Source organism: Falco peregrinus, chromosome 8 (genome assembly GCF_023634155.1).
Source record: "Falco peregrinus isolate bFalPer1 chromosome 8, bFalPer1.pri, whole genome shotgun sequence".
Classification (NCBI taxonomy): Eukaryota; Metazoa; Chordata; class Aves; order Falconiformes; family Falconidae; genus Falco; species Falco peregrinus.
The window spans coordinates 27,368,639-27,393,988 of record NC_073728.1 but is presented as its reverse complement, the minus strand read 5'-3'; the positions used below and the strand labels follow the sequence as shown (position 1 = coordinate 27,393,988).

The following is a 25,350-nucleotide window of genomic DNA, read 5'->3' as shown; positions in this document are numbered from 1 at the left end:
GTGATGAGGAAACCAAAGCAGGTTTGATAGATCTTCCTCTAAAGTTAATTTCAAACCCATGCCCATCTGACCTGGTGTTTGGAAAGGCTGAACCTACCTTTTAGGAGTCATTCACTGCAGTCAGGCACCTTTTTGACCCATACAAGGGAGATAGACCCACCACTGGTGTGGGCAGGTCTTGCCTGTCCCCAAAGCTGTACCCACACTGCTCAACCCATGTCTGGATGTCCCTTAGACTCTCTATTCCTGAGAATTTTTCTTCTTTTCTATGTACTTTTTCCCATTCAGGATGCCCCAATGAGGAAGGGTTCAAGAGTGGAGGTCTTGTATGGGACTGAGCCCCTTGGCATGAAAACATCACCATGCTTTTGTTATTTTGTGCACCTGATGTGATAGTCCTTACAGGCGTTCTTTGCTTCAACCATTTACAAGGCCTGATTTTAGTCCAAAACAAGCTTCCTTGAAATAAAATAGTAATTTTCCAGTCTTCCTGTAGAAGCCAAAAGTATTTTAAGTTGGACTGGCCTGACCTAAACACAGGGTGGGGAGGGAGTTGGTAGGTTGGGGACATTTTAATGATGAAAAGAAGAATGTGAAAGGAAGGATTAAACATGGTGTTTTATGTGTATTTATTGAGTCAATTTATAAGGTGCCTTTTGCAAAATATCTGGAGCGCTGCATGAAAAACCACAAAGCAAAATATTTGAAAAATTTGGACATGAAGCCAGAGTGTCCCAGCATACAGCCAGGCAGTGGAGGAGAACCTGGCACCAGGAGCAGCTCTCTAATCACCAGGCACCAGCTAAAGGAGATCTGTGTCTGTAGGGCAAGATGAGCTATCAAGGGAAGGCACCTGTGAGGCAGCCAGCCACTGGTGGGATTCTGTGGGCAGTCTGGAGGACAGGGTGGCTCATCCCACCAGATCTCCAAATGGAGAGTCCTGGAATGAAAGACCTCGCTGGAGATGGGGTGACCCTGGCTGATCTGGGAGGCCTAAAAGTGACCCATTGCAAGCCCAGCTGGTGAACAGATAGTTTCAGCAGCAGAAGTGAGGCTGCCTGGATGGGGAACACACTGGTGAGCTCCTCCTGTACCACACAATCCTAGACACTGCTGTCCCTGGACCAGTTTCAGGGAGAAGCCAATTAGCAGCCCTTACATTAATTTCACCTGGCCTTGACAAGAGCACAGATGTTTGTGGCATGGTCTCTGTTAGAGGATTTTCTTGCTCGCAGTTGAAGGTCAGCACGAGTGTTGACTTTGGCATGCTGCCGCACTGACAGCATGTTCCCCTGAGATGTCCAGAGCTTCCCCCTCCAGCTTTGGTGCTCCACTCAGCCCTGCCGGTCAACCAAGGTCTACCAAGTGCCACCCCAGGGTGACTGCCTCTGAGTTGGTTGGGACAATTACTACAAATAATAAGGCTTTGGGCAACGTCTGTTGGGAAAGGGGTTTTGTATAGGTGTCCCTTGAGAGTGACCCAGGGTCTTTTGGGTTGGCTTCCCAGTGGGATGGAGCCATGGTGGAGTCAGAGGTGCTCTAAATGTGATCCATTTCCCTGATGTATGATCTGTTTGTCTACCTGTTCATCTGTCTGTCCCAGTCTTGGAAGAGAGGTGATAACAAGAATCATGAAGGCCAAGCCTTCCACTGGGATCCTGAATGAGAAGCACAGGCCGATGCACCCGTATCTCGGTGTGAGAAAGGCAGCATTGCCTGGCTCTGTCACGTGGTTTTCAGGTATTATTTGGACACTATCCTTACCCTGAGAACTTTACCAGCTAGGAGAAGAACTGATGTACAGCCTGATATTTTTCAGAAATACATGTGTGCCCAAAGCAGAAAGGTACTTGTGTGGAAGATGTTAGAATAGGGGCTGATACTTGGCGGTGGTGTAAAGCATTGCTGGAGGAGCTGGTTTGCATGCAGGAGGACTTGACCTTGAACTTTATCCTGCAGTTCAAGCCAACATCCTCTACCCCCTAGGCCTGAAAAATGTTCTTCCCCCTTGCTTTAAAAATACATTTGTTATGTCTAATGTTTCTGGCCAGAGCAATGGTACAGACTTTTACCCGCAGAGCTATGCGGGTCAGGGGTGGGGGGTGCTGTGATTTGTGAGTGGCTTTAGCTAGGCTCACTGGAGTCCCCAGTGCAGTTACACCAGCAGAGCTGTTCTTTTCAGGGGACAGTTTATTGCCATTCCAGGGGATGATGGCTTTATTGTCCCAGTGTGAAGTACAACCCTGCTAGACTTTCTGGGCTCACACTAGGCTGTGGCAGCCACAAGCTAGCTGTGACATCCGTGCCGCCAGTTTGAGAGTGGGTCTGAGAGCAGATACCCAAAGCTCTGACCTGCTCATGTTCAAAGGACCAGCCAGAGGGCTCAGGCTCTGGGTGTCTGCCCAGGACCGGTGTGGTGTCTCTCTGATCATCCAGAGCACGTGAACCAAGTCTTGGATCTCGGCTGCATGGCTCCAGGCCTCATGTGGGGCATGTGTTCACATGCAAGCAATGTGGCTAGCAGATGAGTCCCATGTTGGGGACAAGCTCAGGTAGAGTAGTCATGTCCCCTGTCATCCCATGAGTTAGGTACAGAACAGGGCATGGACAGAAATGGTGATGGAGCAGGTTTGCCTGTGCCCTCAGAGCTGGGTGCAGAGGTCGTTGCAGTCAGACTGCCTGGTCCCCAGCCAGAGCACCTCAGCTCCCAGGCCCAGCTGCAGACTGGCTCTCCTTGGGATCATGCACACAACCTCCTCCACTCCAGCTGCTGCGTTTTGCAGGGGAGAGCAGAGGCCATTGCCATGCTGCCAGGTGCCTGGGGTGAGTCATGGAGTGCAACACTGCCCCAACCCCATCAAGTCAGTCTAGACACAGGGGAAGTCCAGCTGCCTGCAAACACCCCATCCCATCAACTTCTTGGCCAAGCTGCACTGTCCTGGCTGGCTTGGGTAATTTGGAAGGACTCCAGTGGAGGTTTTGGCAGGCTGATCTCTCACTGCTCTTCCCAGTTCAGACCAATGTGGTGAACTGGTTTACCGAGCAGTTCATACTCTTCACTGTGCTTTTTGCCCTTCTTTGAGTAATGACTGTGTGTGCCGGCAAAATGGCAACATGCATGTGGTGACACCGTTCATCTTCATGTGAGAGGTTACCGTTGTGCTGGACTGGGTGCATCTACTTGCTTTTGTGGAGAAAAGCAGGTGCAGAGGGCAACCGTGGTGATTTTGCAAGGAGCAGTGTTGGCTATAAAAAGCCACATGGTTGGGTCCCATCTCTGCCACACCAGGGTGGGTTTTCTAGCAAATTCCCAGCAGTGGGGTGCGTGTGAGGTGTCCTAAGAAAGATTCTACCTGTCTCGGAGGATGCAGGTGAAAGAGGGGATATTGCAGTGCCATGTGGATCGTGCTGAGCTTGCTATAAAAACTCTCCAAGTGCTTAACACTACTGTTGAATGTGAATAGTTCGTCTGGAGAAGCCGACATTTCCCCACAGGCCATGATTTAAACCTTGTGGGAGCTGGTGTGCAGGCTGCTGGTTGTGTGTGTACACGGGAATCCTGGCTGGCTCCCATGCAACTCCCTGCCCTGCCCCATCCCATGAAACTGGGAGATGCAGAAGCTATTTCCTAGGAGATCTTTTGTGTTTATGCTCTGCTGGGTCGGGCTGGCCCATGAAAGCCATTGGGCTGGGGCTTGTTTCTGTAGTGGCTGGAGGAGTTTGAAAGCTGGACGTCTTCTCACAGTGCCAGCTGCGCCCTCATCTCCTCTCCATGGGGCAGCACAGTCCTGCTTGGACAGGATGGCAAGACCCTCCTGACATCCATCTCCTGCTCTTCTAGGCACGTTAATGCAGCACTGGAAAGCCGTGTTCATCTCCCGCAGGAAGACAGACACCCAAATCTTGAGAACCCGAGCTAGAAAAAGCTCGTTGCATTGAGATGTTGGGTAACTCAGAGAGGTAGAAGTGGCAAGAAGATCTTTCTTCTTTTGTTAGCTGGCCCTGCATCACCTTCTGTACCCACTGCGGTTTCTAGCTCTGCCATGCCTGTGTTCGGTTCCCGCTGCGCCCCCACTTGCAGTCCCGCTCGGGCTGCGCGGTGCGGACCCCGACGCGGGGCCGGGCTGGCCGAGCGCAGGCGGCCGGCAGGGGGCAGGCGAGCCCAGCGCGCCCCCGCACCGCACCGCCCCGCACCGCCCGCCCCGGGGCTGGGGGGACACCCGCGGGGGCTGCTTGGGCTCCCAGCAGGCAGCATCACCTTACCCAGCCCCTTTTCCTCCCCTCTTCGCCTGGCTGCATCGTAACGTTTCTCCTGGCCAGTTAACACCGTATTTTATTCTTTGCTACATCTGTCTCCTGACTGGTACTGGCACGATCTTATAGGTAAAATTGTTTAGCTATTTTTCAACCTTACATGTGGAGAGATACAAAAAGTAATTTTTGTATGGGCTTTGTTTCCTGTGTCTGTTTCCTGCTGTTTTGGAAGACATCTTCCTCTTTCTTTGGTCCACTTTGGCCCTGGGACCTTGACAGCTGATTCCCTGGAAGAGCTGCTGTTCCTCCAGCCTGTCTGCTATAAGCAAGGAGCAGCTCTGCTCAAGGTGCTCAGATGGTGCCTGCTGCTCCTTCACAGCTCTAGTGCATCCATGCATTCACGTTGTTACCTGTTACTGTTCCAGCTGGCAGGTACACAGTCCCACGTGCTGCAGGACATAATTCTCCTAATGAAGTCGCTTTCTTTCTGGGAATGTGCACTGTTCACCCTTAGGCCTGGCTGAGGTTTAAGATTTAAGATTTAACTAGCAAATTTTTAAAAAAGGCAAGCTTGAAGTGAAGCAGATATTTCTGTCTTCTTTTTTGGGGGGACGCTTTCTCTTTGTTCTCAGGACAAATTAGTGTGTGTGCATCATCAAAGTGATTTAAAGTGTGGTTCAACTCTCAAAAGACACTATGGAAAAACAGCACCAGTTGTTGTGCATTTGCTTCCTTTAAAGGGTCAGAATTGGGCTGTACTTGCTGCAGGCTGGGAGAGTTAAAAATGCAGTAGGAAATCATACTCATTTGCCTTTGAATGCCTGTAGTGCACGGGCTGCTGGGTCTCAGGCTCTTCTGAAAAATCCCAGCAATGAAGGTAAGTAGGCTTTACTCCAGCTCACAGCTGTTCTAGTAGGTAAAAAAGTGAGTAGCTGGTTTATTGCCTAAGATAAAGGCTGTGTTTGCTCTTGACTGCTCCCCCCTGCAGCCACACCAGCAGCGCCTGCCAGGACAGTGACCTATGGGAGAGGCAGATGCTGGAGGACAACGGTGGATGTGGCACAGAGCAAGAAAGCAGATTAGCAGGTTCTGGCTGAGTGGATATACCAAAATCCAGGGTGTTGCATAGGGCTTGGCGATGTAGATTCGGACCTGTTGGTTTAGAGTTGGTGGGTGAGGGAGGAGAACCTGTGTTTGCAGAAGGCCCGTTAGGAAACAGCTTTCTCTGGTGGGATGGGTTTCATTTGGAGTCTGCAAGAGACAATAAACAGGAAGTCCCACAATGACATTTTTATGGAGCTGCTTTGCAGAGTGGGGCTGCACTTTAAAATCCAATTTTAGTTTATTTGAGTGGGAGAGTCCTCAGCTTTGATGTCGACTTGCTTTCAAAGCAGTGTGATAGAACTTGGCTCATGCAGCTCTGATGTCCAGGCAAACCTGTGATCCGTGATCTGGATCCCTCCTGTTATCTTCCTAAAAGCCCTCTGTCCTTTCATTGGTCTACACTGGTGCTCATGCTTTGAGATCTTGGCTGTAGTGTTTTTGTGAAGGGTTAATTAGCAAATTGTATTCTGTGGCAGAGATGACTTCATTTTAAGGTTTAAGTAGCTTTGTACATCAGGCCAGTAAAATATTCTTGGAAATAGACACAGAGCTATAAACACAAAATCATACTCTACTGCTGAGTGGGACACCAAAATTTTTAATAAAAGCTCTGGTTAATAACTAGCATCTGATAGCAAGCAATGAGGAGAGGCTGCAAGCTGGAGAATCAATCTGGAGAAGAGAAGGTAAGAGCTAATTGCTGTGTTTGACTCTCCAAAGGGAGGATTCAAGAGGATGGAGCAGATCTCTTCTCAGAGGGACACCATGAAAGGACAAGAAGCAATAGGGACAAGTTGCTATGAGGAAAGTTTTGTCTCAGTAAAAAGAAAACAAGTTCACAAGGAGAGTGGTTTTGCCCAGAGAGGCTGTAGGATCTCCATTCCTAGAGATATTTAAAACTGGACAGAACAGACCCTGAGCTTTTTCCAGCTCTGAAGGGGACCTCTGGAGGTTTCTAGCTGAACCCTCTTCTTTGCATGGTATCTGTTTGCTTGTGGTTGGGGGCTCCAGGAGGTGCTGGGTTGTGGGATCGCCAGGTGGCCTTTTCTTGGGGTAGGAGTACTATACAGCCTTGGGCAGTGGTGGCCCACCCTTGTTACTTTTGTCATGCATTTTCTTGAGGAAGGTGTCCACGTCAGCAAGGAAGGGGAGAGCTTGTTAGTCCAGCTCGTTCTCTGTAACAAAAATTGGTGAGGGTCCAGAGGAGCAAGCCAGAAATGAGCAGTGATGCTTGGACAGAAGGTCGTGGAAGAGGTCTTGCTTGTGGGCTGCATGTCACTGCTTGTACATGCTGGCACATATAAACATACTGAAGAAATGGAAAAAAGTTGCTGCCGTGGGAGCGTCCTGCAAGGGGAAACCCACCTGCCAGGCTGCCCGGCTGTCTCAGCAGGGCTGCAACAGTGCAGGAGGGCTCATCCCATTACCTTGGAGTGAGATCATCCAGATCACCCCCTCTCACACCTGCCTTTACAGGTAGCGTGCTTTAAAGCATATGGTTAAATATTCTGAGTTGAGGCCCTGTGTTTTTCTGATGGCTTCTTGGTTAAGTACCGTTATGGGTCGAACAGCTGTGATGCTCACCAGAGATGTTCATCTGTAGCTGCTAGCAGAAAAGGACACCTTTAAACAGGGTTGGTTCCTCAGTCTTTCTGTGCTGTTGCTGAGGAGGGCAAGGGGATTTGTCTGGAGGCAGAAAGGTAGAGTTGGTGTTGCCCCAAGATGCCCTACAAGTGGTCTCTGCCTTTACCACTGAGCAAGGACAGAGGTGGGACAGAGCTTGTGTGAGATCAGGGGAGCTGTGGGGTGAGGACCTGTTTCTGCAAGATGCTCTGTCCCCTCAGCTCTTGGCTCCATCTCCCTCTGCCATGGCCACACCTCCAGAAATGAGTCAGACCCAAAAGAGGTGCAGACACAGGACCAGGGAAATGGGACTAATGACATTCTTGGGTTTAGGAGTTGGTAGGGAGTCAAAGGCAGCACAGCCCTGCGTGTTCCCAAATCCTGGAGTAGCTCCTGTTCCTCAACAGCCAGGAGACTGCAGGGGCCTGGGGTTTCCTTTGTGTTAGAGGTAAATATCAGTGCACCTTCAAATACTTCTCTTGCCCTAGGAGAGCTCTGTGCTCTGGGTTAAGATCTGAATGGTCTGCCTTGTCCCCAGCCAATGCAAGACTCTTCCCTGTATTTTTTCCAGTACTTGTTTTATTTGTCCCAGGAGATGAATATCAAGTTACTTCCCTAGGAGGCTTTGACATAGGCAGCTAGAGACCAGCAGCTGGAGGCTTTTCTTGATATGTAGTCACAGCACACCTCCCTTTCATTCGTCCTGTTCCATCCAAGCACTTTCTATGGGCTAGCATAAGAACCCCTGCTCCTCCTGGGGCTGCAGCCCCTTTCCACTCCATTCCTGCATGCAGTGTTGTTACTCAAAGCAGTATCTCGGCGTGGTGCCTAGGGAAGAGCTGTTTTCTCTCCTGAGTAGATTCTCCAAAGCTGTTATTACTTTCCAACAGCAAATACAAAGCAAGTGGAAATGCTGGCTGATGCTGCTAATAAAATTCTTAAACATCTATGTGAGCTTTGAAATGCTTTCATCCCGCTGCCCTGCTCAAGGGGTACCAGACATGAAGGGAAAGCCTGTCAGTGTAAATGTCAAAGGGATCTGTGGGTTCTTATATTTGTCAGGAGGATGCTGCCCGTTTCCTATTCCCACTGTGTCACAGGGCTGGGAGGCTGTTCCAGCCCTTTCCAAGGAGCCAGACTCTAGCATCTGGACTCACTTAAACAAAGGGATTTTGAATCTAACTTTTGTCTAGGGATCTAAATCCCCTGGAAACCAAGGAGCACATTGGAAGACTCGGTAGGTGCCCATGAGTTTGTGGGAGCACTCCTACCATGCAAGGGAAATCAGGGTTGGGTGGCCTGGAGAGGGAAGGTCTCTGAGGCCAAAGGAGGTGGTCCTCAGGTAAGAAGCTAGGGCTGTTAGCCACCAAACCCAGAGAGTATTAATCCCCATTCCCTATAGGTTAGGGCTGGGATTCTGTGGTGTTTGAAAACTGTGGTGTTTGTGGTGCTGTAGTTTTAGGGTCTTTGCAAAGTCACCTTTTGCTGATATCCTGAGCACTGCAACTTAGAAACCGTAAATACAGAAACTGTGGGTAGTACCAGGTACTTCAGTCACCCAAGACCCACTTCAAACAGAGACGTGTTTAAAGTAGAACATTTCTGCAAAGATGTGCTGCCACCTTGGACTGAGGTAAAGGCTCTTCTTTCCCCTCCCTCATGTACATCTCCTTCATCCTTGCCATGTCCTTTTCCAACAGCAATTAACCCTGGTACCAGCTGAAATCAAGGGCCATCTCCATACAAATCCTCTCTGCTCTTGATTTATCATTTCTATAAGGCAAGTCACTGTGCCTGACCATCCTAGGTCAATATTTAAGCCTTTTTGCATCACCTCCTCCTGATCTGCTTCTTGGTTTTAAGCTGCTTTGTACACCTGAGACTAATAAAGGCATCTTTGAGGGATGCTTAGGGATGAGTGAGTAGTTTGGCTACTGGTGTGTCCAAATCCATCCATAGCCTCTGCTATGTATGTCATCTACAAGCCTGTGCTACGTATGGTAATAGCAGACCAGACAAACCCGTGGCACCCTGCGTCCCTCCCCTGCATCCTTGCTGGAGAGCAGCAGTGCCTGAGAGATGGGCCTGAAAACCACCACTGCTTTATGCCTTCCAGCTAATGGGGGGTGGTGGGGGGTGTTTAGCTCTGCTAATCTCACATCAGTGTTGGAGAAACCTAAACAAACCAGCCTGGACCACTCCAAGGCATTCATAATTAACTGGATCAAGCTCATAGATAATGAGTTTAGGGCTGCTCTAAAAACATCTCAGATAAGGTAAATGTAAAAACAAGTGGCCTATAATTGGCCCTTCTGCTGACATCTGAACTCTGGCCAGGCTGATGCACCTGGGGAAAACAATTTGAGGGTAGAGGGGGGCCTGGGACATCAGGCAGGTTCAGACCTCTGAGCATGACCTGTGGAGCAGCAGAGCTAAGGGTGAGGATCAGAGCCGCAGGAGCTCATGGGGCACCCGCACTCCTCGCGCTGGAGCCAACCAAGCTCCAGAGAGCAAGTGCTGAGGGAAGCTTGAAACATGCGTTTTGGTGCACGGGGAGGACAAGAGGCTGAAATGTAACTAGTTGCAGGGCAAACAAAAAACAAGTCACCACCAGGAGTGAAGGCTGGAGGGCAGGGGCAGGCAGAGTGTGCTGGGGAGCCCTGCAACAACCAGCCTAGGTGGTGCAGCTCTGCCCTCGCCTCGTGTGGAGCAGGGGGAGTGCTTGGAGCCCACTCATTAAATAATTTATTTTGCAAGCCTGCCATTTTCAGTGTGATTGCCTTGGGGAGCAGCTGGCACTGTGGGCAGGCTGGATCAAGTGGGTCCCGTAGTGCCTCCTGTAGGAGCCCTGCTCAGCTCACTCCCCATCACCCCCGACTTGGTGGGCAAAACTGCTGACCTGGGGTGTCTGGAGGCGAGTGAAGTTTCACTCTCCCTGCTCCTGTGGCCTGGGGACAAGGTGGCATGGGGCTGGAGCACTGGGGAGTGTGGGGGAGATGTGGTAGGGAGCCTTTTCCCAAATGCCAGTGTAGGGAAGGAGAGCTGGGCTTGTGGGTGAGGTGGGATTTCCCTCCAAGAGTGTGTGAGGGAGCTCTGGCGGCTTGACCGGCTGCTGAGGGGAAAAGCGTGCTGGCCAGCAAGAGCAGGGCATCACTCAAGACCATGAATGCGCACATATCCCATGAAGAGGCTTAACATCACCGTAATTGGCTTTTAAAGCTATTTTGGTCCATTTGAGGGGGAGACAGGGTCTCCCCTGCAGATGACAGAGATCAGGGTGGAGTTTCTTCTGCCCCCACTACTGACTCACGCTGACCTTGGGCATGTCCCCCTGCCACCCCCCATGGAGGGACGGGAGCAAGGGAGGGCAGACCCCTCACTGTCCCACCCTGGTGTGCTTCGTTCTGAGTCAATGGCAATTCCCAGGTCCCAGGTCCTCAGCAAACTTTTACTCATAGCCAAAGTTTGTCAAATCTTCAGGAAGAAAGCCAGACGCTGGCCACCAAATACGGACATCAGGCCCAGCATGCATCCACACAGCCTTCCTCCTCACAGCCTTCCCTTCCTCATCACCTGCCCCTCGCCATGGCAGCTCTGGGACATGGGAGGCTTTCTCCAGCGCTCACCATAAAGCACTTTGTGTCAATCTATTGAAAAGGAGGCCTTTAAAAATAGTGAGACTGTTTTATTCTTCTTTCCTCTTCCCCCCGCCCGCCCCTTACACACTCACACTGAGCTGAAAATGGGGGAAAGAAAAACACAGGAGGACACATTGTTTTCTCCCCCCAACACCCCCAACCCCGAGCTGTAAAATACTTCTTAATCATTGGGAGCAAGAGGATCTCTGTGCTGGGCCTCCACTTTTTGTTTGTGAGTTTATTTTTCCTAATTCATCCTTGACAAAGGACAGAGCCATAAAAGAATTGACCAGCACGTCTGTGGGAAAAAACTGCCCTGAAAAGGGTCGGAGGAATACTGTAGCATTTCCAAACAATTCCAAGGACTAAAGCCTCTGTGAGATGCAGCTTCAGCTATAACTTGCCTTTCTAGGAACAAGCCTACATCTGTTTGGCAATGCCATATTTTGTAGGGTAAAATAAACCCTTGAGAACAAACAGGCCAGCTTATCCAGAGGGGTAAATGCCTGGGAACAGAGCTCACTTGTTAATCCTAAAACTGTCAGCAAAGACCCACTGGAGAAATTATAGCTGGCCACGGGCACTCAAGCTGTTTTCCCTCTGCCTCCCTGCCTCCCCCCATCCCCACAACAGCTGTAAAATCTTCTTTATTGTTCTGCTGGAGTTGGAGAACAGTGCAGAGAGGGCTGCAGGCTGAGGGCTGCAGCAGCAGGGGCAGGGGGAACGACTTGATCCATTGTGTCTGCACCGGTGCTATTGCTTCGGTGGTGGACAAAGAAAATGACAGCAATAAAAGACGGAGAACAGCCTGAGCACCTACTAAAGAGGCATATGAACAGGAAATCCTGGCTCGTTCCCACATCTGAGCTGCGTATGGTTTCTTTCCCTCCAGGATCATTATGTTTAATGTTCTCCTGCAATTCAGGCAGCTGAGCTGATGGAGCCCCTCCCCTCCCCCCCCTCCTTTCCCTTCTCTCATCGGATTTTGAGCCCTCCCTGTGGCAAAATGATTTGTGCACAAGCAGCCTACACAACGGTGCTTATAAGGAATTTGCCCCTGCCAGGAGTTATTAATGGCACCCCAGTAAATGCCCCCAGCAAAAGGGGCCGCTGCAAGCATCAAGCGCGTGTTGAAAAATCGGTTTTAAATCGTCCCTTGGGGAATGACCTATTGGCCACCTAAAAAATGCAGGATTGGTTCGCTGTATAATTAAGTTCAGGCCATCTCTTGTGCTTACACACGCAGAAACCCAGATGTCAGCTTGGTACGAGTCAAAGTGCTGGGCTGCTTTTAAAGCACTAGAAGACAGACCGCGAGGGCATAACATTTGCCACTGGAAGAAAACCTACTTTGAATACTGGGAATATTTAACTGACTGCAACAGATAATTAGCCAAACCCTCTTACGCCTCCAAATATAGATTCATTAGTCATATGAAAATATCTCATTGGAACCAAATGTGAGTCATTAGTGAAGTCAATGGCAGATCATAAAAAAGGTACCGAGAGCCTCCTTCCCCCATCCCCGAGAAGTCGTGAGTGTGCGGTGAAAATAATTCTCTCCATTGTCTATTGAACATCTGCTGGCAAATCTGTTTTAAAGGGAGGCTTTTGAGGGGCTGCTTGTGTTCAGGGCTGTGCATCCCATTTTCCCACTTTGCAATTTGTGGGAGTAACGAATGTAAAGTCTGTGCTGGGCTTTTTTCTATTATTTGTTTCTTGTCTTCTTGAAGAGACTTCCTTGAGTCACTCAGGCTAAAATTCAGGTTCCGTAATACAAAAAGGAATTCTGTAACGTGAAGTGGAATAAAAATACCTTTGTTATTTGCTTCTAATTTCAGGGGAACATTTTTGTTGGCTGGGAGTTTCCGAGTCCCCAACACTCAGAGCAATGACTGCTGCAAGCAGCAATAAGCAGCAACAAGTGCTACAGTCATAGGGACCCCAAAACTAACTGGATTCCTCCAGAGGCACAATGGGGATGGTTAAAATCACTGTCCAGCTTAAGCAAGATGCAGACAAGCAATGGTGTATTTTAACAAGTAAAGCAAATGGGCAGCTCTTCCATGACAAGGTATCGGCAGTGTGGCGGGCAGCCGGAGAAAGGGACCATGCTTTATTAACTCTGGTAAAACCTGAGTTATTGCTTGGGAAGTCCCAGGGATGGGGATGGGACTGTGTGCTTGGTCCCAGGATGCATCGCAGGGATTTCATGGAGCACGCTGAATGCCGCAGGCCATCATCCCACCCTGCGCTCGCGGATCCCACAAATAAACATGTTGTTCTATAACTCCAGGGCCGTGAGTAATCCTGTGCACAAAGTTGTGCCACACGAGTCATCATCAACAGCAGCATTTTGCATTTTTCTTAATTTGAAAAAACCAAAACCAAAACAACAAAAAAACTACAGCAGCAAATGTTAACTCTAAGTACCCCAAAGCTGACACTCCTGCTGCTGGGGGAACTCGGGCTGCCTCAGTGCCTGACTTTAGCCGTTCAACCCCACAAAGATATTAATCAAGTTTTCCAGTTTCATAAGCTCGGTTGCATTCCCTTGGCTTTGTTGTTGTTATTTTCATTAGTCAAAAAAGTCACCTTTGTGTAACAGCCCTTGTACTTAAAATCCTCTGTGTAGCCTGGGTGTTGGGCAGAAGGGAGAGGAGTGTGTTAGGGTTTGAAATGGGTATTTCACACCAAAACCCCAAAGCCCGGAGAACTCAGCCTCTGCATCCCTGGCCACAGCCCAGCTTTCGGGCACCCTGGCGAGGCAGGGGAGGCACCGAGCCCGCCGCAGCTGCAGCTGGCTTTGGTCTGGGGGTGTAAATGCCCTGTGGGGAGCCAGGCTGGAGATGTGGGCAGCCCTATGGGCACAGAGCTCTGCCACTCCAAGGGGGCTCACCCAGCCTCAGGGTCCGGTTCCCACCGAGGCAGGATGGCCTCGGTGGGGTGGGGAAGGGGGAGGCTGGATGGCAGGACTGTCCCTGAACCCAGGTTTTTCCCACCCCATCCCCACAGCGGGACCCAGCCTGAGATGTGGCTGCTCATGCCTGGTCTGGCACTTCTGGGGCAAGGGGTGAAAGTGGGCTCCCACCTGCCCCCAGCCCCCCTCCCGTCTCTCTCTGGTGCTGTGGAGATCACTCGGTCCGTCCATGTCCCCCAGCACCGGGTGTCCCTGTGGGGCAGGACCCCAGCTCTTTTGTGAGGTAGGGTCTCCATCCCTCCCTGCACTAGGCGTCTCTGTGGGGCAGGCCTCACTCGTCCCCGTGGGGCAGGCTCGATTGCCCGGGTGCGGCCCCGCTCTACCCAGCGGGGCAGACCCCAGCCTCCTTGCGCGGCAGATCCATGTCCCCCGTGGGTCACACCTCGGCTCCCACTGCAGCAGGCCCTCGCCCCGTGTTGGTCAGACCCCCCATTTCCTCTTCAGGGCACCCCCAGCCTCCCGTGCGCCAGCCCCAGACCTCCCGGAGCCTGATGCCCTCTCCCTGTGGGGCAGCCCCCCTTCTCCCCTCCGGGGCAGCCCCGACCCCCGCGGGGGGGCGGGCGCGGGGGCGGCTCTAGGACCCGGCGGCGCCGCGGCGCGCCCGGCCCCGCTCCGCTCCGCGCCGCGCCGCGCCGTGCCGCGCCGTGCCGTGCTGTGCCGTGCCGCGCCGTGCCGTTCGGCTCCGCGCCGCGCCGCCGGGAGGCCGAGCGGCGTGTCCACCTGCCGGCCCCGCCGCCCGTCAGTCCCGCCATGGCGCTCGGCGCGGTCGGTCACGGCGGCGCGGCGCGGGCCGCCTGGCCGCGGCTGCTGGTGGCGGCGGCGGCGGCGGCGCTGGCGCTGGCGGGGCCGGCGCTGCCCGAGGTGCTGTTCCGCTGCCCGCCCTGCACGGCGGAGCGCCTGGCCGCCTGCCCCCCGGCCGCCCGCCCGCCCTGCCCCGAGCTGGTGCGGGAGCCGGGCTGCGGCTGCTGCCCGGTGTGCGCCCGCCTGGAGGCCGAGGCGTGCGGTGTCTACACGCCGCGCTGCGCCGCCGGCTTGCGCTGCTACCCCGACCCCGGCGCCGAGCTGCCCCTGCAAGCCCTGGTGCAGGGGCAGGGCACCTGCGCCCGCCGCCGCGACACGGCCGAGTACGGCGCCAGCGCCGAGCGCCCCGCAGGTGAGAGCGCCCGGCACCGCGCCGCCGGCACCGGGGAGCGCGGGCCGGGCGGGGGGCTCGCGCAGCCGCGCGCGGAGGACGGGGCAGCGCGCGCCCTGCGAGCGAGGGAGCGGACGCCGCGCACCGGGAGCGGGCGGCGGCGCCGGGGTGCTGGGCGCCGCGCTCCGGGCACCGGGGACCCTCTGCATTGCGCACCGGCCGTGCGGCACTGGCACCGGGCACCGCGCTCCCGGGACCGAGCGCCGGGGCAGCGGAGCGCCGGCACGTCCCGGGGACAAAAGGGTCCTTAAGGGTGGCCTAAAGGGGGTGCCGCCGGGGCAGAGGGACCCCTCGAGAGGGCAGGGAAGGGGGATTCCGGCGGGAAAGGAGGGAGAGGGCGTCCGGGGAGGGACAGAGGGGGCAGGAATGAGAGGGGCGCTGGAGGGGGGAGGAAGGACCGTGAGCGCATCCCTGGGCGTGAGGGGAAATGGGGATTTGGGGGGTACATCTGCCCCGGGGGTCGGAGGGGTTTCCTGCTGGCACGGGGCAGGAAGCCCAGGGGTGGGGTGTCACAGGGGGAATGCAGGGACTGTCCGGGGCGGGGGCAGGGCAGGGTGGAGGTTGGGGTCTCGTAGAGAAGAAAACCCACGAGGGAAGCTAAGGGTGAAGTTTGGGGGGGATGCAGCTGAAGGGAGGGGGAGCTCTTCGGGGAGCAGAGGGAGGTGGAGGTTCGCATTTGGGTTTGGCGCCGGACTGAAATTACCCCGGAGGGTGACGGATGCCCCAAAGACACGGGGAGAGGCGGTGCGGGAGGACCGTGTGCTGCCTGGTGGGAAGGGGGTGGCTGGGGGACTGCGGGGGCCCTGCTGTGCCGGGAGCCCGCTCCCTGTGGCTGCTTTCCCGGCAGAGCCCACCCTGGAGTTGGGGTGGCCGCTGCCGGCTGCCGTGGGGGTCCTGGCCCCCTCTGGTCCCTCTGGTCCGGGCACTGGGTCCTGGGGGAAGAGGAGAGTCCCCCGAGGGCACAGCCCCGAGGACGGGGATACAAACAGGCTCCTGACCTGTTGCTGCGCCTGCTGTGGGAGGCAGCGCTCCAGGGGGTGCCGATACAGCAGAGCTTGGTTTATTGATGCCTCCTCTCCCTTGCGATCCGCCGCAAGCTCTTTCCCTTTTCGTGGCATGTTGAAAATTGCCGAATCAGGTCTGGGAGTAGAAACCAGCACTTTCTCCTTTGAAATCACCCCTCCTTGGCTCCTGCCTCCTTGCTGGTTTTGCTTCCTTGGCTATGACTGGGGCTCTGACCCTGTTTGCATAACTAGTTCAGCAGCACGACTTTGAATTCCTTCCCTTCCCTCTTGTTGAGGCTTTATTTAAAAGCGCTCTGAACCGGGCTGTACCTCTTGGCTTCACTCACCGAGAAGGATGCGAGTGCAGCTGGGTACCTGCGCATGCTGCTACACTTGAGGGGGAGAGATGGAGAGAGGGGAGTGAAATAACAACAGCAGCAGGGAAAACTTCAGACGTTGCAAGGTGCTGCTTCTGTGCACCCAGGCTGCCATGCTGTGGTCCCCACTCCTGCCCCCCTCCTTTGCCCAGCTGCGAAGGGCTGTGGAGAGCTGGGAGTCTGGAGAACACGTTGATGTGAAATCTTGCTTGACTACGGAATATGGGTGTCAAGGGAATGAATTTTACACTCTCCAGAAGAAGCCAAGGGCGTTCAGATTTAAGGAATCTGGCGCTGACTTCCAGGCTTATGCTTTTACAAGAAGTTGGGGGGGGGGGGCACGGAGAGCATTGCAGTGATGGGCTGAAAGGTGATTTTCTGAATTAATGCTGCTTTTATGGACTTCATTTCAGAATTATGTTACTTCACTGGGTATTTTGCTTGATTTTATTATCTTTATTCCTTTACAATGGATGTTATTTATTTGACTGTATCTCTGTGTGTGATACACACACATAAATAGCAAGTTTAAGAACATTTTAATGTATTAGGTGCTCTGTAATGTCCATAGGGGGTGAATAATAATACTAGCACAACCTTAACGAGCGTGATGTGAAACATGCAGCTGGAATATTCACAGTTGAGCATGTCTTGGCAGAGGAGCTTGGACATCCAGAAAAGGGTTTGCTGTCTTCAGATTACAAAACTTTTAACAGGTTGTTGTACCCATTAGAAAAAACAAAACAAAACAAATCAAAACACCAAAGCAACCGAACCCACAACAAAAACAAAATCCAAATCTGCCAGCTTTGCTTGATACTCTTCTGTTCAGACTCACATCCTCGCTTCCATCTGTAGGGTGCCTGCAAAACATGTACGAGGGAGAGTTTGCTTTTCTTTTAAAGCAGTGACAGGGAAAGCAGTCTGGCACCCAAAAGAGCAGGGATTGGAATTTGCTTTCAAATGCTGATGTTGAGCTAGTTTCAAGAGTGCCCGAGAGCAGTTTTTTGCCTGCAAAAGGCAGGTGTTGAGGCTTTTTTTTTTTTTTTTAAATGTACTTAAAGGTATTTGCCCATTTTCCCCTTTCCAACTTGAAAAGGCTCTTTTGGCTAATTCAGGACTGGAATGCAGAGCTCGTGCTATTTCTGAATTAAGAGGTTGGCAATTTTTTTTGTCCCTGATGAGAGGCAGAAGGATTGCCCAAATGAAACAAGGAATAAAACTCTGCAAATTCTCCTGCTGTGGCTCCAGCATTGTTTAGTCTTCCACATAGGTCTGTAAAGCCAATCCTGAAATGGTTGTAGATGGAAAGTAACATAAACCACCATGTAGCTAGGAAGCAGGGGATGTTGCTCATTGCACAAGAGGCTTTGGGTATTTTGAAGATGTTGGGAATGTTGGAACAAAATAGCAGCAGTCTGTGGAAATCAGTCTGAGAACTTCTACCCCCTCCCCGGGGAGAGGAGTGCAGGAACTCCCACCGGTGGTGGGAGCGAGGTGGAGGCTCAGCACCTCCAGGGATCAGGGCCTCTGAAATAGTTTTGATGCCACTGGACCACGCTCCTTTACAGTTTATTTCAGGTCATTGCGTAACAAGCTTTACGTACTGCTGGCTGGAACTGCCTGAACTGGGGACAGAGGGTTGTTACTGTGCATGCAGAGCTCGCAGAGTTCATGCCAATCTCGAGTGTGTTTATTCTTTCAGCCCCTCAGCGAGATTGGCATGCTGTTTTGCAGATGGACTAAATGATGTGCCCGAGGTCGACCAGGACACAGGGAGCAGGGTGAGGGATGTCTGTGCATGGTGTTAGCAGTCTGCATCCTGGCAGATAATGTCCCAGTCCCTGAGAGCCATCTTCTCTCCAAGCAGATCTGAATGGGTCCTGGAGACACAGTGTGCTTTGAGAGGTGTTGAAACATCAGGTACCGTTAGGGTCTCTCAACCTCTCCAGTCTCAGCTGGAGGGTGGGGATGCTGCCTTCTGCTGTGGCTATCATGAACTGGAATCGGGGGCCTTGCATGGTCTTGTCCAGCTCTCAGCTGCAATGTCCTTCTCCCTTCCTTCTGCTGGGTTTACTCTAACCTTGTGTCAGAGTAGGCTGGTTCAGGAGCTAATCCTGCAGAAAGCCAGCCCCAGGAAACAAGTCAACGGTTTTCTGTCAGATCATTGACCTGAACTGGCTCAGAGTGCAGCAGGGTGCCGGTGCTGTTCCAAGGTGGGAACTTATGCTAGGAGGTGGAGCAGAGCAGACCTGAGCGGTCAGCAAATGTCCTAAATTGTCTTGCCCAAATTATGAGCATAGCTCATAACATCTATTTTCTCCTAATGGAGACAAGGTCCTTGGAATAAAACTTGTTCCACTCTGAAAAAAAGGTTCCTGAGCGACTGCTCAGAGCTGACCAGTTAAGGGAATTTTTTTCCCTTTTGCCAGTGCAGTTCAGTTGGGTTTGTAGTATTGTTTTATTTTGTTGTTGAGATATTTGTGCTAATTCAGTGGTATCTGCCTCAGAACCCACTGCTGGCTATTAAGTCCTGCCTTGGAATCTCACTTCTTTATTAAAACAAATGTGGTTTTTTTTTAATTCCTTGCCAGTGCAAAGTAACCTTTCCAAATGGAAAGAGAGCTGTGCAAAGAATGTGGCTCCAGGCAAACTTGAACTTGCAGGGCTGGGGTTGCCTCATTCACCTGGTCAGGGACTCCGCTTTGAACTCCCATGATAAAAAAACAGCGTCAAAATAGTTAACTGTTAAAAACACAGCTTGCTTTAGCATCCAACTAAAATCCTTATTTGGGTAGCCCCAAATGCCACACATCCTTCCTTATGGGTCAAATGTCAAAACCTCCATTTCCCCTTGGCAGGCAGCTGCTAAAAGACAGTTTAATGTATTGCTGCAAAACACAGAAGACTCTGAGGTTGGAGGTAGCATAATATAAGTGGAATTTTAACAGCAACTTGAAAACCATGCCAGTAATGCTATGAGTGCATTTTTCATGTCCACTGAATTGCCAGGAAGACTTCTGCTTTCCTCCTGCTTTTGTAAGGAAATAAAGCATCCATCATGATCTGCATGTGCACGCGTGTATCTGTCCTTCTGCCCCCACAACTTCTGACCCTGTCAGTCAAGTTGACCAGATCTAACAGAGCAGTTAACGTTCTGAGGGGGCTGTGTGGCTAAAAAGTGGGCGAAGGGTAGAGGAGAGCCAGGCTATGAGTGTCCCCCTTGTCCTGTGTGAGATGCCTTTTGAGGCAAAAGCACACGACCAAGAGGGAGGTTATTTACAAGTGCTGCAACCAGGCATTCAGCCTGGCTTATGGAAGCTTGGACATTGCTAGGCACCAGTGGAGCCAACGGCAAGAACCAGATCCACAGGAGTGTGTTTATAGGTCCACGGCCACTGCAGCGGCTCTGCCCAGGATAAACTGAATGTCTGCAGAGCTCCTTGCCTTGGAAGAAATTATTAAAAGTGAAATGCAATTAATAATAATAACAGCTCTAAGGATGATATGTGAGTGAAAAAACCACACAGCTCATCTGTCCTCGCTGCCTCTGGGGCTCTGCCAGTAGGTGGGCCAGGTCTCCAAGCAATTTTGCGGCAGCTGTGTCGGGTTAAGAGCTAACCTGGTCGGGCCCTGGGCTGGCTGTCGTCTTTAACTATTGAGACAATAAATAGCACCTTGTGGAGCAGCTTCTTGAAAATAATGCTACCCCCTGCTCCAGTCCCACTAGTGTCTGCTGTGGTGGGGTTGATGGTGGTGTGAAAATGGTGGTTTGGAGGGAGGGGGAAGCTTGGGAAGATTTCAAGGCTCTGGCCCAAAGGAGAAATGTGTTTTCATGCCGTCCCTTGGCAAATGATCCGTTTCCTTCTTGCCCTTCGCAGTTGTTTCCTTTCCTCTGGGTTTCAGGCTCATTCTCGCTGAGCATGGTATTTGTCAAGCGAACAGCAAGAAGCCCTGTGTGAGAAAGTCCATCTCGTTTGTTTTATCCACATCCAGGAATTGAGCCGAGGTAAACAATTCAGGAGGCAAAACAGTGAAAACTGGAATGTGAGAGGTATGTTTGTGTATGGCTCTGTACGAGACCTGGCTGCAGCGTTAGTTGAGGTTAATTTATCTGCCCGATGGGCAGCTGTTGCTGTTACCTACAAATGCAACTGGATTTGTGAAGCCAGGGTTTCACCCCAGTGGCCAGCAGCACTTCTGGACCTGCTTTTCCTGGTTGCGTGTTCAGCACCAAGGAGCTAGGAGAAAGAGCTGTTTCCCTGGTGACTTTTGGACTGGGCAATTCCAGCTTTCTCAGCATCGTTTTATCTGCCTTCCCCCCTGGTGCTGATTCCTGCAGGGAGGATCTTTTGCTCTAGGCAGACAGAGTAAGAGGAAGGCTAAGGTAAAATGCAAAGATGCTTTTAAAGCATTTCTGTTACCAGAGGAGGGCTGAGCTTTGTGGTGGTTTCCAGGTGTAAGAATTCCTGGTTTCTTTTCTTGAATCAGGATAAAATATATAATTTTGATCCAGTGGCTGCTTAGCAGACACCTTCCATATCAGAGGGTGCCAAGCTGTTGGCCATTGCATGCGCTTCACTATTGCTTCCACCCTTCTTCAGCCCTGGCTCCTCCTTGGGGAGGTGCTGCCTGAATGAGTGTGCGTGTGACTGCTTTTGAGGGTGTCCTTTAGCAGCGCATACCGAACACAGTGGACTTGGCTTTCCCTTGTCCTTGCTGACTGTTTGCATTTGCCAGAAGAGGCAGGTTTGGCCTCGGTGGAAGAGTGAGCGAGGCTTTACCCGATGGCATTAGCCTTGTGGGGAAAGCTGTGTTAGTGCCCTGTGTCTGTCTAGGGGAGGGAGTTGCTTTGTCTCCCTTTGCTGTGTACCACGCAACAGCATGCTGCCTCATGGGTGCTGAGTGTGCTATGGGGTTTGGAGACTAACCATGGTGCATGGGCCTGGTGTGGACTTCAGAGAGAAGGAAAGATCCTTGCTGGGGGTTCTGATGTGCAGCTTATTCTTAGCTGTGTTTCATCCCTGCTGAGCTGATTTCGTGGCAGTTACGCCCAACTCCCCCCCCCCGTCCTGGCGCAGATCCTTGTGCTCCATCATACAGGTCTTGGTCCTCGTCTGGACCCTGGGTGAGCCATGATAGGGAGTTAACCCAGCGAGACCTTCACTTTTCTGGAAGCATGAGTTTTCTGCCAGTTTAGCAGATTGCAAGTCCAGTCTTACTATCATTTCCGCAAAGATAAACTACCTTCAGCAGACTGAGTCTGACTGAAACATCTTTGCCTACTTTCAGCAGTCATTGCCAGCAAGCTGGGAGGTGTTTCTCATTCACGAACTGGCCAAGCATGACCTCATTGGACGTGCGAGTTGACACCTAATTATGAGGGAACGTGATGGGGTGGCTTTCCTAAGCAAAGGCTTAAGAGAAAGGGGTTTGTGCAATTATCAGAGCTTTGCTGCAGCCCAGCATTTGACAGCTTGTTGTAACTGCGTTATTGATTGTCTTCTGTTCAGCGTTCTGCCCTACACGTAATTTAGCTGGATACCAGTGGGAAGATAAAAGTCTCTTGCTGCATCAGCTTATGGTAGAAATACATTTTTTTAGAAAGGAAAGGGTCAGTAATCTCTTGCCTTTTACAGACCAGAATACTGGGAAACATCAGGTCACTTTTATAAGCCTTAAACTATCCTTTGACATTGCAGCTTTTATTCTGAAGAAAGCTGCACTGTGCCTCTTGGCTGGTAAGGGAACAAGTTCACTGCCTGGTGCTCCTGTAGTCAAAGATCCCATTAATTCTGCCGGCCGCAAGGAACGATTTCTTGGTAGTTCATTCTGGACTGTAATTGAGAGTGACACAAAGCACTGCTGAGAATTGGACCGTGTTGAAATCCCAGCTTTTCCTTACAATTTTCTGCAGACAAACTAGCTCAGGTGGGATGAGGGGATTTCTAATGCTCTGCCCTTGAAATTAATAATGTTTCCAATACCTTACTGGCTGGAAGCAATTTTAGAGAGGAGTTTTTGTGCCTCCTTGCAGCTTGTCCTTGTAGCCAGGTGATGCAGGATGCCTACAACAGTGACATGCTGTTGCAGTCACTTGCACGGCATCATCTATGGGAGGGACATGTAGTCCTATAATGTCTGGAAAATTCATGAAGCTTTTGCAGTATTTTTGCTCAAGACCACAGCAAGATTTCCATGTAAGAACTTGCTTTTCAGACCTCAGCCAGGGTAACCTGTTGTCAGCATTTCTGGCTAGCTGGAGAAGACCTAGTCCACGCTAATAGACTTCTCTTGGCTTGGTGAGAAAGTTGTCTGATAACCTTCCCATATTTTCCTCTTGCTGTTTTAAAACTGGAAAAGGGTGGGTGCCAGATGTCCACGTCCCAGGAGTGCTCGCTGTTCAGTCTGGGGGAAGTGGTGGGTGAGTTGTTGAAGGTGTCTTTGCAGGTTTGGGTGTCCTCCAAGACCTTTTTGTACCTCCAAAGATCAGGTGTATGTGTCCCAGTGTGAGGTGTCTCCTGCAGGGTAGGGAGTGCCCTTGTATTTTAGAAGTTCCAAATTTTACTCTTGAGGGGAGCAGGACAGATCTTGAGTGGCTGCAGTGAAGGCAGAAGAGTAGAAACAGTGAAACTGGATAGAATCTGACCTTTATTTGCATTTGGAAAGTTGCTCAGGGGTCATTTTCTGTATGAATCCAGGAGATTTTGTCTGTGGTGCTCAGCGCGCCATTCGGCTGCAAGCTGAGCTGGGGGGAGACGCAGGGTTTGCGACCGGCACGATGGCAGCCCTCCCACACAGCCCATGTGGAAACGCTCGTCTCCCGTTGCTTTCAGCGGGTGAGCGGCTCGCCTCCATCTGGTGCTGTTTCATCTGGCACTTCAAAAGCAAGCAGAAATGGGGAGAGGAACTCAGGTTTAGCAAAGAGGAATGGCATGAGGAGGAGGAGGAGGAGCAGGAGGGGTGACCGGCATGGGGCTCCATCCTGCCGCGCTGTTGGAGCCCAGAGCTGGTGCTGGTGCTCGGCCTTGCAGCCCTGGCAGGGATGTGTAGCTACAGAGGCTGTGGGTAATCCAGGGCAGCTGGCTCAGGGGCTCCTCGGGACGCCTGGTGTGTGTCCTGTGGGTCCTGGCTGCCGGGGGCGTTCGGTGTGGAGGTTGTAGGGTCAGAGTGGTTGGCCACCATGGTGTTGCTGTTCCCAGTGAAGCTAACCTAAGAGTTCCAGGGTTTTCCGTGACTGTTGTTTGTACCTCCTGGTCCCCCTCACTCACTCCACAGTGCCTGTGCTAAAGACAAATTCCAGTTATATTGGTGAATTATGTCCTGCTTCTTGGGGACAGTTGTCAGGGGTGCTGCAATCCACCCTCCACGTGGTAGCTGCTTTGCTCTTCTAGGTTTGCAGCTGAACCAGCGTGAGGAAAATGCTGAACAATAACATTATAACAAGTCTTACCACTGCTTTCTGAAGGCTTGAAGAACTGCTCCAGACTCCATCCCAGGCTCTGAAAAGGCACCTCTTAGTCCAGCTGGTCAAGGACAATGTTCTTGTGCTGGAACCTTCTTGCACTCTGCACTGCTGAGCTCCAACAGCTGTTCTTTTTCTAGCATAGTACCCACCACTAATCAAGGGCCATGAGTCTGATACAATCCCTGATGTGCAGAGGGCACTGTCCTTTCTTCTGAACGTCATATGAACCAGGTTGATATAATGGCAGGGAAATCACTGCTGCACCGTCTTGATCTGACTGTGGTGTGAATGGACAGGTAAATCATCTGCCGTGATGGAAACTGGGATGAGGAGCCCTAAAGCAGTGACTGGCTGTGGTAGGGGACCTCTTCCTTTGGCCATGGTGAACAGTGCTGCCTCCATGGCTTGTGCACAGGTGGTTTTGGGAGGATTTTCGGTTAGACTGTTAGAAATCCAAGTTGTTACAGACAGTCCATTACATAGGACGTTTGGGGCAAAGGTCTGGAATTCTAGTGGTCTTCAGGGAATATTGCCATTCCTGGGACTGGATGGTGGAACAGCACTAGAGGTACTATTAGAGGCTAATGCTCTGATCCATCCCTGAATTTAAAGACCAGTCCAGAACTGGGAGGGAGAAATGAGTCTATGGCAAAATGGTGTCTTCTTACAGTAACAGGTCAGCCCTCTGTGGGTATGCTGAGTAATTCTGTTGTTGTTGATTTTAGTGGCTAAAATAAGTTTATTCCATGCTTTTTTTTCCTGCCAGGCCCCACAGACCTGTCACCCCCATCTTGCAGGGAGCAAGACAGATTCCATTAATTCTTGTGCATTATTGAGGGATTTCAGTCCATGAGGTTCTGGCCTGGAATTTCTCTGTGGAGGAGCCTGGCTTCCCACTGCCTGCAGAAGGGACCTGAAAAGCTCAGCTTCATAGCATGCCCAGCTGGGTGGTGGGAATAGAACTTCTGATGTCTCCAGGACAAATTCGGTACCCTGCTCCCTCAGGGCACCTGTCACTGAAAGCATGGCCAAGGCTAGGCAGGTAGAAATGGTTGGTCCACAGACCTTTGAATAATGCTGAAACGGCTGATTCAGGCTGATTTTGGAGGTCTAGGAAGGTCTAGACCTCTGTGCACATGACTGGGGCATGCTTGGTCTGGGGGCACTGGGAAGAATTTGGCATGGAGCCCTCTGACGCAACTCTCTTGTTTAGTAAAACCCGGGCTGTGGGAGTCGGTGTGAGGAAATAACAACATCCACTTTGGTTTCTGGATCTGGAGTCTCTGTCCCAGGGGCCGGTGGGGTGTTGCAGAAGGCCACAGGAATCCTGCTCATGACCACAGCCAGATTAATAGCCATTTTGGCAGCTTTTCAGGAGTGAGGAATTTGGCCACTTTCACAATAATGGCTAGAAATTCCACATGAAATAATTAGTTTTATTACAGGACATGTCCTTCCTGCTCCTCCAGGGCTGCCTGAAACACTGAACTCATTACATGAAGAAATGAATACAGTACTAAAAATAAGATCTGGTATCCCAAGCCTTTGTGAGGAAACACTCAGAGTGTACCAATATCCTCTACCAGACGTGCTTCCCAGGCTGTGGCTTTTGGCCAGATGAGATCTAAACCAAGTTGGAGATCAACTGCAGCCACTGAAACACCCCAGCCTGCTCTGTGAGGGTGCCTTCTCTCAGCCTCTTGGCCCCTG

General features: G+C 51.6%; 1 protein-coding gene across 3 annotated transcripts in view; it reads left to right on the top strand.

Moving 5' to 3' along the window:
* The window catches only part of IGFBP2 (insulin like growth factor binding protein 2), a 94,287-nt gene that overhangs the window by 16,119 nt on the left and 52,818 nt on the right, over positions 1-25,350 (top strand). Inside the window, exon 1 of one of the 3 annotated variants that reach the window (XM_055812173.1) lies at positions 14,242-14,752. The exons of the other annotated variants lie outside the window; for them this stretch is intronic. Coding sequence (XP_055668148.1) covers positions 14,350-14,752 — 403 coding nt within the window. The 5' untranslated portion in view covers positions 14,242-14,349. Of the gene's footprint in view, positions 1-14,241; positions 14,753-25,350 lie in introns of those variants that run through there. 3 annotated transcript variants of the gene reach the window in all.